The following is a 13762-nucleotide window of genomic DNA, read 5'->3' on the forward strand; positions in this document are numbered from 1 at the left end:
AGAGGCCAGACCCCTGACCCAGGGTCCCAACCCAGAGCCATCGGGCCGCCGTTCTGGGCACCTGGCTGTCACATCCATTGTGAACAGCAAGGCCAGAGCGGGTGAGGGGTTCAGAGCTGGGTCACAGCAGGAAGCTGCAGGCCACAGGGACACGGGGCTCCAAATTCTTAAAGGCGCGACCCGGGAGGCACCACGGGCTCTCTGCGCTCCCCGGGGTCCTTATGTTATGGGAAGAACAGGTTCTCGCAGTGAGAGGACGCGCTCCGAATCCGACTGCGGGACGGGCTGCTTCCCGAGGGCGCGCCTCTCCTGCTGCATGAAGCTCCAGGGGGACCCGGCTCACCTGCGGGACAGGCCGTGGAGCCAGTTCAGCCCCCGTGACCCCAGCACGACACAGGCAAGCCCCGAGTGGGGGCCAGGGCCCCCGGGGAGGACAGCACGGCAGCTCAGGAGGTCCCCCTGCAGCTGGGCAGCCCCCACGTAGTGAGCAGAGGCCCCCTGGAATGTCACGAGCCCCGTCTCTGTTCCACATGTAGCGGCTGCCCTTGTTGCTTAGGCCAGACTCGCTCTAGGAAGCCCCAGCAAGTCTCCAGCTCTGGCAGGTCAAGGGGTGTCTCCCGCCCTGGCCAGGAGATCGCTCACGTGACAACCTATCTCTGTCCACTCGCCCTGCCAGACCTGACGCTGTTCAGCACGGGGATCTGGCCACTTCCCGCCTTGGAACCTGGGTGTCACTGGAACCTCTGGGGCCTCGGTTTCTCGGGAGTAAAATGGGGACAATGATGCATGTCACCCTCTGGGTTGCCAGAGAAGGCACAAGAGCGTCCATCAGCGTTTTGCTCAGAGCCTCGCACAGAATGAAGGTCCGGCAGATGGAAGCTCCCTCGAACAGATAGATTCCTTTTCTTTTTTGGAGAGAACATAGGCGTTGTGGGGAGGGGCAGAGGGAGAGGGAGAGACGCTCAAGCAGACACCCCTACTGAGCGCGGATCCCGACGTGAGGCTCGATCTCACGATCCCAAGGTCACGACCTGAGCCAAAACCAAGAGTCGGACCCATAACCGTTGGAGCCGCTCAGGCGCCCCAGTAACCGATTTCTTTACGGAAGTCATCAGTGACGACGTGTAGAGCTCTGAAGCTGAAGCCCGAAACGCGAGCGCCTGCTTATGGTCTGAACTCCACCTGCCAGCGTTCAGCATCCGCCGCAAGTGGGGGCGGGGACAGTGTCACCTCGCGGGTAAGGACGGTGAACAGAAGAAGGATCCACCAGATCCTGTTTTTCTAAGGGGATGCAAGTTACTAAGTTTGATTTAAAACATAAAATTTACTGTTTCTTTTAAGCTAATAAAATGCGGTTTTAAAAAGAAAGTCTTGTCCGTCATCCACAGGTGTACGTCAAGCGTCATGGGAGTTCCGTGCACTGATGTTAGAAACGGGGGTTTCTAACAGGCTCTCCAGCTCGGCTGTCGAAGCCCTCCACACCCCTGGCTCCTACACGAGCCCGTAAGTCATCGGGGAGCCGAGCAGGGTGCCAGCTGCGAGCCGGTGCCCCGCCGAGTGGAGGGACCTGAGGTGCTGGTCACGCCTTCTCCAGGGTCATTGCTGTGGGCCAACCCTAGCTGGTTTCGGGAACTTCAGTCAAATACGCCATCATAAATCCCCACCTGGGAGCGCCTGGGTGGCTCAGCGGGTTAAAGCCTCTGCCTTCAGCTCAGGTCATGATCCCAGGGTCCTGGGATCGAGTCCCGCATCGGGCTCTCTGCTCAGCACGGAGCCTGCTTCTTCCTCCCTCCTCTCTGCCTGCCTCTCTGCCTACTTGTGATCTCTGTCAAATAAATAAATAAAACCTTTAAAAAATTTATTTAAAAAAATTGATAAATCCCCAGCGGCCATTGGGGCCCCAGCCCCGCGCCCCCTCTCCATCCCTGTTACCTGTAGAAGCCCAGGAGAGCGGCGAAGAGCAGGAGCCCGCACAGCCAGAGGTTGGCGCTCTTTCCCCAGGAGCCTGTGGAGGGAAAGCCTCAGTTACTCGGGGCTGGGTCACCTCAGTCACTTTGTTGAGGCCAAAACTGGGTCCTGGCCAGGGATGGGCTCAGGACGGCTCCAGCTGGAAGCCCTCCTCTTTGGGATTCCCAGGGAAGGGGGGGTCATCTCTCCTGGAGGCACCGAGCCTTGCCCTGCAGCCCCCCAGCCCCTGCCCCGGTGCCTCTCCTTGCTGACAAGCCCCCAGGGAATGGGTCCCCTCTTACTGCTTTATTCTAAAGAGGGAGAGTGAACAAGCCAGAGCACAGGGGCTGGGGGGAGGGGCAGAGGGAGAAGCAGACTGTCCGCTGAGCAGGGAGCCCGGTGCGTCTCCATCCCGGAACCCCGGGACCATGACCTGGGCTGAAGCCAGAGGCTCAACTGACAGCCAGCCAGGGGCCCCGGGGCCACTCTTTATGCTCCAAACGGTGGGGGTGAGGGGGAACGCAGCGTTAACTGACTGATGACAAGACACATGAGGTCGGACAGACAGGGTGCACCAACCCAGCAGCATCGAGGGCCTTCCAGACCCCACGGGCTCCTCCCAGCCCTGACGTGGTGGGAGTTCTCGCTAGAGTCCCACGTAGGACGCCCCGGCCAGAGAGCCCCCTGCAGCGAGACCCCTGCCGGAAAGACGCACGTCGGAGGGAAGCCACTGCATGCGTTGGTTAAATCTCAGCTGAGGGCAGTGGGTGTGGCAAGACCCTCGACGGAGGAGTCTCCTCCTCCACGGCCCCCTACTGTTGGTCTCACAGCACCCAAGTCCCCGGTCCCAGCAGCCAGAGTCTCCTTGAGCACTAACGTATCAGGGGTCCCAGGTCATGCGCTGAGAAATAAAACACTGTGACCACGGACGGCTGGGGGCAGCCCGGAAACCATCACCAAAGAATTCCACTCGGTCCAAGACAGATGTGTCTGTCTCCTCTGAGCAGGAAAATGTGAAAACCCAGGTACGTATCCCAGTGGGGAATCTCAGAGACGTACGCACAAATAAGAGTAGGTTTCGTGGCCTTGGATGAGTCCAGGGTTTTAAAACTATGACACCAAGGGGCGCCGGCTGGCTCTGTCGGTGGAGCGTGTGACTCCAGATCTTGGGGTCTTGGGTTCGAGCCCCACGAAGAGTGTGGAGATGACTTAAATAAATAAATAAATAAATGAGCTTTCAAAAAGAGAAAAATATAATACCCAAAGCAATACCCATAAGAGAAAAACGCATATGTGGGGCTGGATGAAAATTAACAAGCTCTGTGCTTTGAGTGACACAGTTAAGAAAATAAAAAGCCAAGCTGGGCCAGGAAAAAAACTATTGCCAAATCCCATATAGGGGAAATGAGGTTTATCTCAAAACTCAATTCCATGAAAACACACTCCACCCCTCTACGGTACACATCTCATGGGTATGTAAGTTCTGACCACGCGCTTCACTGAAGACGATCTGCAGATGCCCTGAGCAGGTTTCACGGGAAGCATCCTGCGCCGGCAGGCACGAGGCACTGCACGTGCAGACCACAGTGACTTCCAACGACCTAACTCCTGGAATCAGACAGAGTGACCACACAGAACGCCGACGAAGATGTGGCCCAGCGAGTTCTCAGATGCTTGTGTGGGGACACACGCCGTGCAGCTGCTTTGAAGAACAGCCGGTCATTTCCCACGGTACAACCCAGTCGTTGCAGGAGAAACAAAACCGTGTCCACGCAGAGACGTGCACACACGTGTCCACCAGCAGCCTTATGGGTCAAAGCCCCAAACAGCAAACCACCCAGATGCCCACCACCTGAAGAGTGGGTCACCCAGTGGGTCACCCCCTTGAGATGCGACCACAGGACAGCCAAAGGAAGGGACTGGGGATACGCCCCCCCTCCGCGCAGAGGGATCGCAAGACAGGGCCGCCGAGAGACGGGGGGATGAAACGAGTAGTCACTGTCCACTTCCTTTTGCGTCAGATTCTAGAAAATAGAAACTAGTGAGCAGGGATGGAAAGCCGGCGGTTGCTTGGTACGGCAGGGGTGAGGCAGAGTTGGATGGATTGCGGAAGGGCAGGAGGGAGTGTCTGGGGGTCTGGTTATATCTTGATTTGGGTAATGACTTCATGTATGTACGCGAATGTTAAAATTTATCTAACGGCACACTTTATGCGTTGTTTGTTATAAGTCAATTAATCCCGGAGCTGGCAAAAAAAAAAAAAAAAAAAAAAAAGCCACAGTGAGGTAGGATCTCTCACCACTGAAAGGCGACAACATGAAAGCCCTGTCCCGGGCTCTCTGGGGGCTCCTGGGATCACGGCCTGCCTGCACCGGGGGTAGCTCTAGCCTTCTCCAGGCAGGAACAGGGCATAGGGAGCAAGGTCAGCGGATGCCACCCCTGAGGAGCTGAACATTGGTTCTTGGGAACACAACAGCAAAATCTTACTCCTTAGTACTGCTCCTTTTAGGGACTTTATTTTTTTTTTAAGTAGGCTCTGCACCCAACATGACCCCAAGACCGAGAGTCCCGAGGTCCTCCCACTGAGCCAGGCGGGTGCCTCTCTCTCCTCAGGGGCGACTTAAATTCAATTTTGTTTTCCTCCTTACAGTGCCGTCGCCCAGGGAGGGTGAGGCTTGGAGACGCCACGGGAGGGCGCGGGAGGAGGCCGGGCCGGTCTCCACAGGGAGGGACACCTGGCCGTGTTTGCCCAGAGCCAGACTCACTCCACATCTGACCCGGCGAACCCACTTGTGGGGCGCGACACTCCCGAGACCCCTGCCCGCGTGAGAAGCCACTGCTGCTCGGAACGGCTGTTTGCAGAGCGGAAGCCGGGAAGCGGCCGCTGTTCCTCGCGAGGGGCTGACTGAAGTCGCCAGCGGGCGGCCACCGAGGCGAGGCCGTGTGGCTCTAAGGAGGGGCGGGCGGCCTTGGCACAGGCGCGGTGGGGAGAATGCGAAGTCCAGAACAGCAGGAGCAGCACCAGCGCGCTGCCTCTTGGGTGTTATTCATGCTCACCTGGAAACCCCAGAGTGTGCACCGGCGTAGCCAGAAGCAGTTAGCTACGAGGGGGAGACCCTTTCTGAGTTTGGCCCCGGATTTTTTTTAACAGTCCCAAACGAAGACAAATGAATATGACCCAGTGAAAATAAAAATTGGAAGCAAGGTTGAAAAAAAAAATCGTGGAGACAAATTTAAAAAAAAAAAACAGTTTCGAACTCCTACCCCCAAAACACTACACCCTTCACAACAGCAGCTCCTATGATTTAATCAGTAACAGCAGCTGGTGAATTGGGTTTTATTTTTAAGATGTTTACCTCTAAGTCATGTCTACACCTAAGGTAGGGCTTGAACCTACAACCTTGGATCAAGAGCCTCATGTTCCACCCACGGAGCCACCCAGAGGCCCCATGAGCTGTTTTCAAGGGCAAGTGCCACGGGGCGACAACTCACATTAAAGGCATTCCAGCTCCCCACAGTGAGAGCAACACAACGGAGACAGTCCTGAGAGGCCAGGTGTCCCCCGTCAGGTGTGCCCGGGGCACCGGCAGGCCAGCCCAGGTAAGGTGTGTGCCAGCAGGTGAGCCGGGAGACCAGTGAGCAGAGCAGGGCCCGAATGGCCCAGCCGCACGTCTGAGAAGCATTTGCTTCCCTCCTGACCTTCCCTCCCGGGGCCCTCCCCGTGCTCCCTCTCCCCGCAGAGGACAGCTTGAAACGTCATCCCCAGGCCCTCCGTCCCTCCTCCCAGTCTCCCTAACCAGCCTGTCACGCCAGCCACCCGCTGGGACTCCTCTGTCTCTGGCTGGTTCTGCCCCACCTGCAGTCCTAACCCCGCACTCTCCCCTCTGCCCCCGGCCAACTTGACTCATCAACGCCATCGCACTCTGCTCCCTTGGTCTGCCCTCTGGACACACCTGTCCGGCCACCTCTGCCCCTCCTCCACGGGAGCACAGTTGTTGGAGGCTCCGTGCGTGGTCCCAGCCTTCCTTCTGTCCCCACCGTGCAACAGAGCAGTATCTGTCCCATCTGGGCTGCTGTCCCCCTCCCGCCATTCCCCAGCCTCCACCTGTCTGCGGACCTTGGACTTGGAAGACCTAAGCACTCATGGGCGTTCCCTGCAGAAGGGACCTCAGCCCTTTCACGGACAAACAGGCCTGTGGGTCCCCGTCACCCCTGCCCCCCGTGGGGAGCGCTTCCTGTTTCAGGGCACCGGGACCCACGGAAAGCTCGGGGCCATCTTTCCACCTTGTTTCCTTTTACCCCGAACTCAGCCCCGCAGCGCACTGAGTCAGCCACACCTTCAGAGCGCGGGGGCAGCTGCTGGGGCGCGCGGCCAACGGCGGAGAAAGTGCGGCAACCCTCCACGATGGAGCACGGGATTACCTCACCACCCGGCAGTCCCACGGCCGGCTCTCTGCTACTTGCCCCCGGGGTCCTGCGTGGTCTCCACCCTGCCCCGGGCACCAGTGCCGTGGGCTCTCACGCTTCTCTTGTCCCCTCTCTGGACAGTGCCAGCCCACAGTCGGAGCTCAGCAGACGGCTGTGGGTGGGACACGTCCAGCCCACACCTGGAACAGCCCAGCGGCCCATGGCTCAGAGCAGGGTCCGGGGTGTCCTGGCCCTTTCCAGCTGACTTTCTGCCTGCCCCTTCTGACACAGCCCAGGTGAACCTGAAGGCCCCGTCAGCTCACTGGTCGGGTTGGCCGCACGCAGGGGGCTCTCCTGTGATCCCGGATGCAAGGCACACACGTCCCGCGCACTCCGGAAGAAAGGAGGGAGCGCTGAGGCGGCTGCCCTGCTGGGGTCTAGCGAGCCACCCGGGGAGAACACAAGGAGAGGCAGGAGGGGCGCAGGGGCGGGGGCAAGGTCAAGGGAAGGGACCGACAAAACCACAGCAGCAGAAAGTACCTGGTGTCCAAGGACCTGGGGGTTGGGGCGGAACAGAGGCCCTCCCCAGAGGGACTGGAAGCCAGAACCCCGGGCCCCAGGGGGTGGCCTGCAGCACTTCGACCAGGGCAGGTCTGAGCAATCGGGGATGAACTGGGTGCCCCACCAGGTCCTGACTTTCAGACCAGAGTCCCCTCCTGTGAGGCTCTAAGGAGAGGTAGCCCTGGGCGAGGGACGGCAAGTCGGAGGCTGTCAGCCTTGTCTCCTTTGAGAAGCTCGGCATCAGAGCCAACGCCTGCCCCTAGTGGACCCCACCAGGGCGTGACTGTCCCCAGAGCTGTGGTCCCCACCTTCCAAGGAACCAGGAAGCCCTTGGATGCTGCCCAGGGGCTCATGCCTTCCGGCCATGGGATTCGGCCGGCTCTAGGATGTGCCCTTCCCACCACCGACCGCCCACACCAGGTCTCTGCGTTGATCATGGAGAGCAGACACACTCTAGAGCGAGGACGGGAGTAAACAGTGACGGCCCAGCACGTCCCCCACTGCTAGCCCGGGGGAGGGCATCTTCAGGGAGCCTGGCTCCAGGCCCAGCCCCCGCCTGGCCACATCTGGCTGCCTCCTATCCACAAACGAATTCTGATGACTAAATATCAGGAAATGCAGTGGCTTTTGTCTCTGGTTTTCTCTTCTGGGAAGACATGTGCAGTCCTGCCCTGGCTGCACCGTGACTCCCGCAGGGGCCGGAGAAGCCCCATCCCACTCTGCGCCTCCTCCCAGGCTCTGGGGGGCACCCACCCAGCCAGCCTGTCCCAGGAGGCTGGAGGGAACAGAGGGAGGACCCCAGGGCTCTGTCCTTGTCCCCCTGGATGTCTCTCCAAAGCCTCTTCCTCCTGCTCTCAGGGGAGAGGGCTGCTGAGCAGAGCGTGGGGGGCCTTCCTAGAGGCCACCAGGATGTCCTCTCTCTCCTCGGGCCGAAGGAGGGGTGACTGCAGGGCCTGGGGTTCGTCCCCAGCTGTGGGAGGCACCTGAGAGATCTGGTTATACAAGGCCCAGTCACTTCCATTAAGCTGGGCTTCGGACGGCTGTTCTGGAAGGTTCACTGAGACCACACTGTGTGCCAGGCCCCTGCAAAGGGCCACGGATGAGAGGCTGAATACAGAGCCAGGTCCTGGGCATTCACAGATGCCCACAAACAAAGGTCAGACCCTTGCCCTCCTGGTCACTGAGGAGAGGCAGCTGGGAACAGGGTGGCCCCGGGCAGAGCTCAGAGCTCTGGACCTGGCGCTCTCCATGCTGCCGTAAGAGTCCCTGAGGGGGCTCACTACTGTTCCCATCGGGTGGGGGACTTCAGATGCCCAGCCCTCCAGCAGGGCTGCCCCTTCTACGGCCACAGGGGCTGGGCCCCAGGGCCTGCTGGTCCTGCTGAAAGGAACCAGAGTTGTTGATCTGACTTGAGTCCGGGGAACAGCAGAGGTGGCAGGGACAGAGGGCTGAGAGCCAGAGAGAAGCCTCCCGACCTCAGCCAGAGAGGCAGAGGCCACCGTCGGGAAAGGGCAGCAGACCTCACCATCCTGGCCAGTGTGGAAGGGGAGGGGTCCGGGCCAGAAGGGGCCTTCCTCCTGGCTCTCCAGTCCCCTCCCCTCCATGTTCCTTCCTTCCCTCCCCTCTGTCCTTAGATGACAGCCTCACGAGGTGACCTTGGGCCAGTTCCTGGCCGTGTATCTGACATCGGGAGCCTGCCCGTACCCACAGGAGACTCCTGTTCCCTCAGCCTACTTCCTCATCCCCCCTCTCCCGGCCGCCTTCCCCCCACCCCACCCCAACCCCACCCAGCAGGTGCCCCCGCATCCCCACTCCAAGCCCTGGCTGTGTCTGGGATCTGAACTCTTGGGAGGGACTCTGGGCCCCCTCTCTCACGGGCAGGCTTCACAGCAGGAGGAGGTACCCTCCCGGCTACCTGCTTCACCCCTAGGACTCTGACAAATACAGAAAGGAGAGCCCAGGGGAGGGCTGGGCAGGACTCCTGGGCGGGGAGCTTTGCATGTCAAATCAAGACATTTCCCCCAAGGGTCTGCCTCCAACCCCAACACTGCTCTTGCCACACTGTCTGTGATACTTCCCTGGGCACCACCGTCACCCCTGCCCAAGGGCACAGCCACTCCCACGCACAGAAGCAAATGTAGCTCCCAGACCCTCCCTGCTCCCACTGCTGCCAGCTGTCCCCACCGAGGCCGGGTCTGGACTCCAGATCCTTGCCGCTGAGAAGATGGTCAGAGGCCCATGGAGGCAGCCTTCACCCCATGCTGGAGGCCTGGTTCCTCCCCCCTCACCTCTGGGGTCCATGGCTCCTCTGAGGACCCACGGGCCAGGTGCCCTGGAGGCGGAGGCTGGGGTCGGAGGTGGAGAGCTCCTGGGCAGAAGCTAAGCGCAGCTCAGACCTTAGGCTCAGATCCAGACCAACCCGAGGAACAAAGTCCCAGCTCCCTTCTGGGTGGGAGGAACCTCAGCAGGTTTCCGGTTTGCCCAGACCTGGCAGAGAGAGGCAGCTAGGTCAGTCCCATGACAAAAACCAGACTTTTCAGCTAGATGCCCATGGCTAGCTGCCCAGCTGGCACAGAGGCGGAAATAGCCCCCTATCTCCGATTACCGAAGGGCCCAGCTGGGGGGTTCCCCGCGCTCTCAGGGCCAAGGTGCCTATATTATGGACGCTCTGCACACACGTTCACAGCAGCAGGATCTCAGGGGCTGACGGGTGGAAACAGCCCAAACGACCATCAACAAACAAATGAGACGCCGTCTGTCCACACAATGGAATATGATTCAGCCATAAAAAGGAATGAAGTCCTGCTACAGGGAAGGAATCGCAAAAAACCGGGCTCGGTGAGAGAAATGAGACCGAAGGTCCGCATTCTGTAGTCCCACTTCTGTGACGCGTCCGGAAGTGGTCACTCGTGGGGAGGAGCGCAGGCTGGTGGGTGCTGGGGTGGGAGGGAGGAGGGAGGGGGAGGGGCTGCTTAATGGGCTCGGGGTCTTTCTGGGGGTCACAAGAGCGTCCTGCAGCAAGAGAAGGATGGCAGCCACGCGACAGCGTCAACGCGCTCGAAGCCATGGAGTCAGGTGCTTTAAAACGTTAGGTTTTCTGTTACATGAATTCCATCCTAACAATTTTTATTAATTTTTTAAAGATTGTATATTAGAGAGAGCACAGGTTGGGAAGGGGCAGAGGCAGAGGGAGAAGCAGGCTCCCTGCTGAGCAGAGTGTGGCGCCCCACGCAGAGACTCGCCCCAGGAGCCTGAGACCATCACCTGAGCCACAGGCAGACGCTTCACCAATCGATCCACGCAGCTACCCAGGCACCCCCTCCTAATAATATTTTAAAAAATCAGCTGTGTTGGGACGCCCGGGGCGCTCAGTCGGTTTAGCCACTGCCCTCGGCTCAGGTCATGATTCCATATGGTCCTGGGAGTGAGCTCCTCATGGGACTCCATGCTTGGCGGGGAACCTGCTTCTCCCTCTGCCTGCTCTGCCTGCCACTCCCACGGCTTGTGCGCGCGCGCTCTCTCTCTCTCTGACAGATAAATGAATAAAATCTTTTTAAAAAACTCAGCTGTGTTGTATTTTCTACCGTTGGCTCACAATGAACCAAAATGACGTTGTGTTTCCCCTGCCAGCCCAGCCCCTGGGTCTCCTCGCTCCTCGTTGGGCTCCCCCGGCCCTGGGGGGGAGTGCCGGCCTCCGATGCTTCAGGGGCCGAGGGAGAAGGCGGGTCCCCACTCCCACACCGAGTCTGAGAGGGCTGAACGTGCGACGGAGAGGCTGCGTGAGAACCAGCGGGGGCTGGTCACTGACACGGGCCTGGGCAGCCCGGCAAGGGCCCCCAAAGTTCCAGCCTGAGGTTGGGGTCTCAGAACCACCATGTGGTACCATGAGGCTGAAACAGTGGTCCAGACCAGGAGAAACAAAAGAGCACCTAAATGTCAACAACACAGACTGGGCCAAAGTCCCCAGTGCAGTGCCCGCAGGTGGGGCAGAGCCAGATCAACAGGAACTAAGGTGGACCAGGGGTGATGCGGCCCATGCACAGCTGGCAAGGAGCCCTTCCCTGCGGTTACAACGGCTTAACAGCTCGTCCCATTACGGTTTCTTCCCTCAAAACCTTCTCCCGACGCTGCTGGCCTGAGAGACGTTACATTCACCCGGTTTTCTCGGGGAAGTTTTCTTCTGGTTGCGAGCTCACCTGCGTCACATCTTTATAAACCGTGTTCCTTCCACACGTTACTGAGTTCAAGCTGGCTCTGCGGGGCAAGTGGAAACTCCTTCCCTCTGATAAGGGAACAGGATGGATTATCAGTGATGACTGCTGTGTTTACTCTCTGCCCGTGACGTTCTTCCTGTTTGCTTTGCTTTTTATAGCTTGGAAGGACCGTTTTCTTTTCTTTGTGCTCTTTGTTGGGCTCTTTCCTTGAGTCCCGATACTTTGGCGTTTCTCTTTGCACCTACTGAATGCTTCCCCTTCTTTTATTCCTTGTGTGTTTTGTCCCTGCCTCTCTGTGTCTTCATGGGGGAAATTGGAGGAGTGTGTAGTCTTTCTTATGCTGCTTCAGTTCTACTGCTGTGATGACCTACCTTTCTCCCATTCTGACCTTGTCTGACATATTTTAGAATTTTTTGTATATTTTAATATTTTACTTATTCATTTGACACAGATCACAAGTAGGTAGAGAGGCAGGCAGAGAGAGAGGGGGGAAGCAGGCTCCCCGCTGAGCAGGGAGCCCGACATGGGGCTCGATCCCAGAATCCTGAGATCATGACCTGAACCAAAGGCAGAAGCTTAACCCACTGAGCCAACCAGATGCCCCTAGAATTATATTATTTTTACGTGACTTCCACACCCAGTGTAGGGCTCGAACTCACAACCCTGAGATCAGGAGTCACATGTTCCACGCACTGAGCCAGCTGGGTGTCCCTTGCCTGATATTTTTTAATCCTTCTGTTGACTCACTATTGCCTCTACAAGGTCATTTTTCTACTTTGGGCTTCCTTTAGAGAGGTGATTGGCTTTTGCGTGTTTTTTTTTTTTTTTTAATTCCTAAAGAAATATTTGAGAAAATTCACTGGCACATGTTCTTCAAGTGCACCTGTCCCTGGCTCTCTCCTTTGCACCGGGTGGTATTTCTACACAGATCTCACCCAAATTCCCACGTGGAAACTCATGATAGAGTAAGGTTCTTCCCCGCACGGGTATCTGCACGGGTAACAGAAGAAGGATGAGACAGGATTATCTTTCAGAGCAACAGGATTTTCCTTATAACCGAGGGCTGGGTGTGTAGCTTCAGCTTTTACACCCCCGAGTTGGAGAGAACAGGAAGCTGTGGGGACAGTCTCGGAGCAATGTCGCTGTCACCCCACCCCCACAGAGGTGCTCCAGCCAGGTGGTTGAGTCTTTGTCCCCATGCCGCACTCCGCTTCCCAGGCCCAAACTCCCACACGGGCTCCAGCTGCCATTCTGCCCCTCATATTCCCAGAGCTGACACAGGCTTTGCATCTGCCTCTCGGAGCGGGGACTTACGGATCCTCCCAGAGAGCGACGACCAAGGACATCCGCTCCTCACTGCATTTTGCTCCCGTTCAATTCCTGCTGGCTTCTGCGCCATCAGGGGCTATGTGGGTCGGGACGCCAATGCCTCCTACTTACAACAAGATCGTCTTGTTTTCTGCTTTTATTTTCCTCGCTGGCTTTGGTGCCTTCAGAAAGAAGAAATACCAGCTTCGTGCTGACTTCTTCAGGGTGGACGTGCCCTAATCTCTTAATCCCCTTACCGCTCAGCCCCACAGACTTGTCATCCACAGCTTGCCGTGGAGAGCCAAGCCTGATGTAGAAATGTGTGCCAAGGGCGCTGGCCGCCAGCCTCCGCTCAGGAGGCATCAGCCTCTTCAAAGCATCCTGGCCCTCCCCCCGGGCCCTGAGCAGGTTGCATTTCGGTGCCCACTGGAAGTTGGGTGCAGCCGTGGGACTGGTTTGGGCCAGTGAAATGGGAGAACATGTGGCGCTTGCAGACAAAAGCTTTCAGATCCCACGTGGAGTCTGCCTGTTTTCTTAACTGGTGAACTTTACCAGTTGAGCAGACCAGTTTCAGGTTCCCTGCAAAAGCGCGAGGAGCCGGCTTCCTCATCGCTACATCCATCTCGCCTTCCTATCTCTAGACCTGCAAGCGGAGTCGGACCCCAGCAGGCCCCGAGTACCCAATTACAAGGTCAAAACAGGAAGGTCGAACTCACTAAGGGAACAGAAACATTTGCTGCTTTATACTGGGAAAAAAAAAAAAATCAGCCAAGTATGTGGGAACTGATCCTGGAAGTGCTTGGCCAGGAGGAGGGACGCAACCCCAGACTGGCTGGCACGTGCGACCAAGGTCCGACACGCTAGCTAGGGAACTAGGACAGATTCAGTGCTCGCCTCTGCTGCCCACACAAAGCCTGGAGTCCACTGAGGTCTGCACTAAGGTAAGTCAAGCTCCCAGACATCCCCGGGAACAACAGAAAGGTCAGATTCCCATGGAGAGGTAGATGCAGAGGAGCCTGGTCGTGTCACCTGCTCACCCACCCAACAGATGGTCACGGGAGGATCAGGAAGACACACCTTTGCCACATGCAGAGCTCAGACGCCTTGGAAAAGCAGCATGGTGGTTCCTCTCTGAAGCTGGAATGCTGCTGTGAGACCATAACTGAACTCCCAGGGCCAACGCGAGTGTCTGTCACGACCCAACATGCAGCGAACTTTTATTTCCACAGGCCACGTATGCAAGGTTCCCATTACTTCCTGCCAGACTAGAGGGGTGAGCTGGATGAGACAACCCACTGGGGTCTGGGGATCCTCGGTCCCCCATC

The 13762-nt window shown here is 58.0% G+C and overlaps 1 protein-coding gene across 1 annotated transcript in view; it reads right to left on the minus strand.

Annotated features, from left to right (window-relative positions):
* Positions 1–9322, minus strand: part of ABO (ABO, alpha 1-3-N-acetylgalactosaminyltransferase and alpha 1-3-galactosyltransferase) — a 29480-nt gene extending 20158 nt beyond the window's left edge. Inside the window, exons 1-2 of the mRNA XM_059410421.1 lie at positions 9204–9322; positions 1933–2005 (exon numbers count right to left, since the gene is read on the minus strand). Coding sequence (XP_059266404.1) covers positions 1933–2005; positions 9204–9216 — 86 coding nt within the window. The 5' untranslated portion in view covers positions 9217–9322. The remainder of the gene's footprint in view (positions 1–1932; positions 2006–9203) is intronic.
* Between the last annotated feature and the right edge of the window lie 4440 nt (positions 9323–13762).

This window comes from Mustela nigripes, chromosome 9 (assembly GCF_022355385.1).
Source record: "Mustela nigripes isolate SB6536 chromosome 9, MUSNIG.SB6536, whole genome shotgun sequence".
NCBI lineage: Eukaryota > Metazoa > Chordata > Mammalia > Carnivora > Mustelidae > Mustela > Mustela nigripes.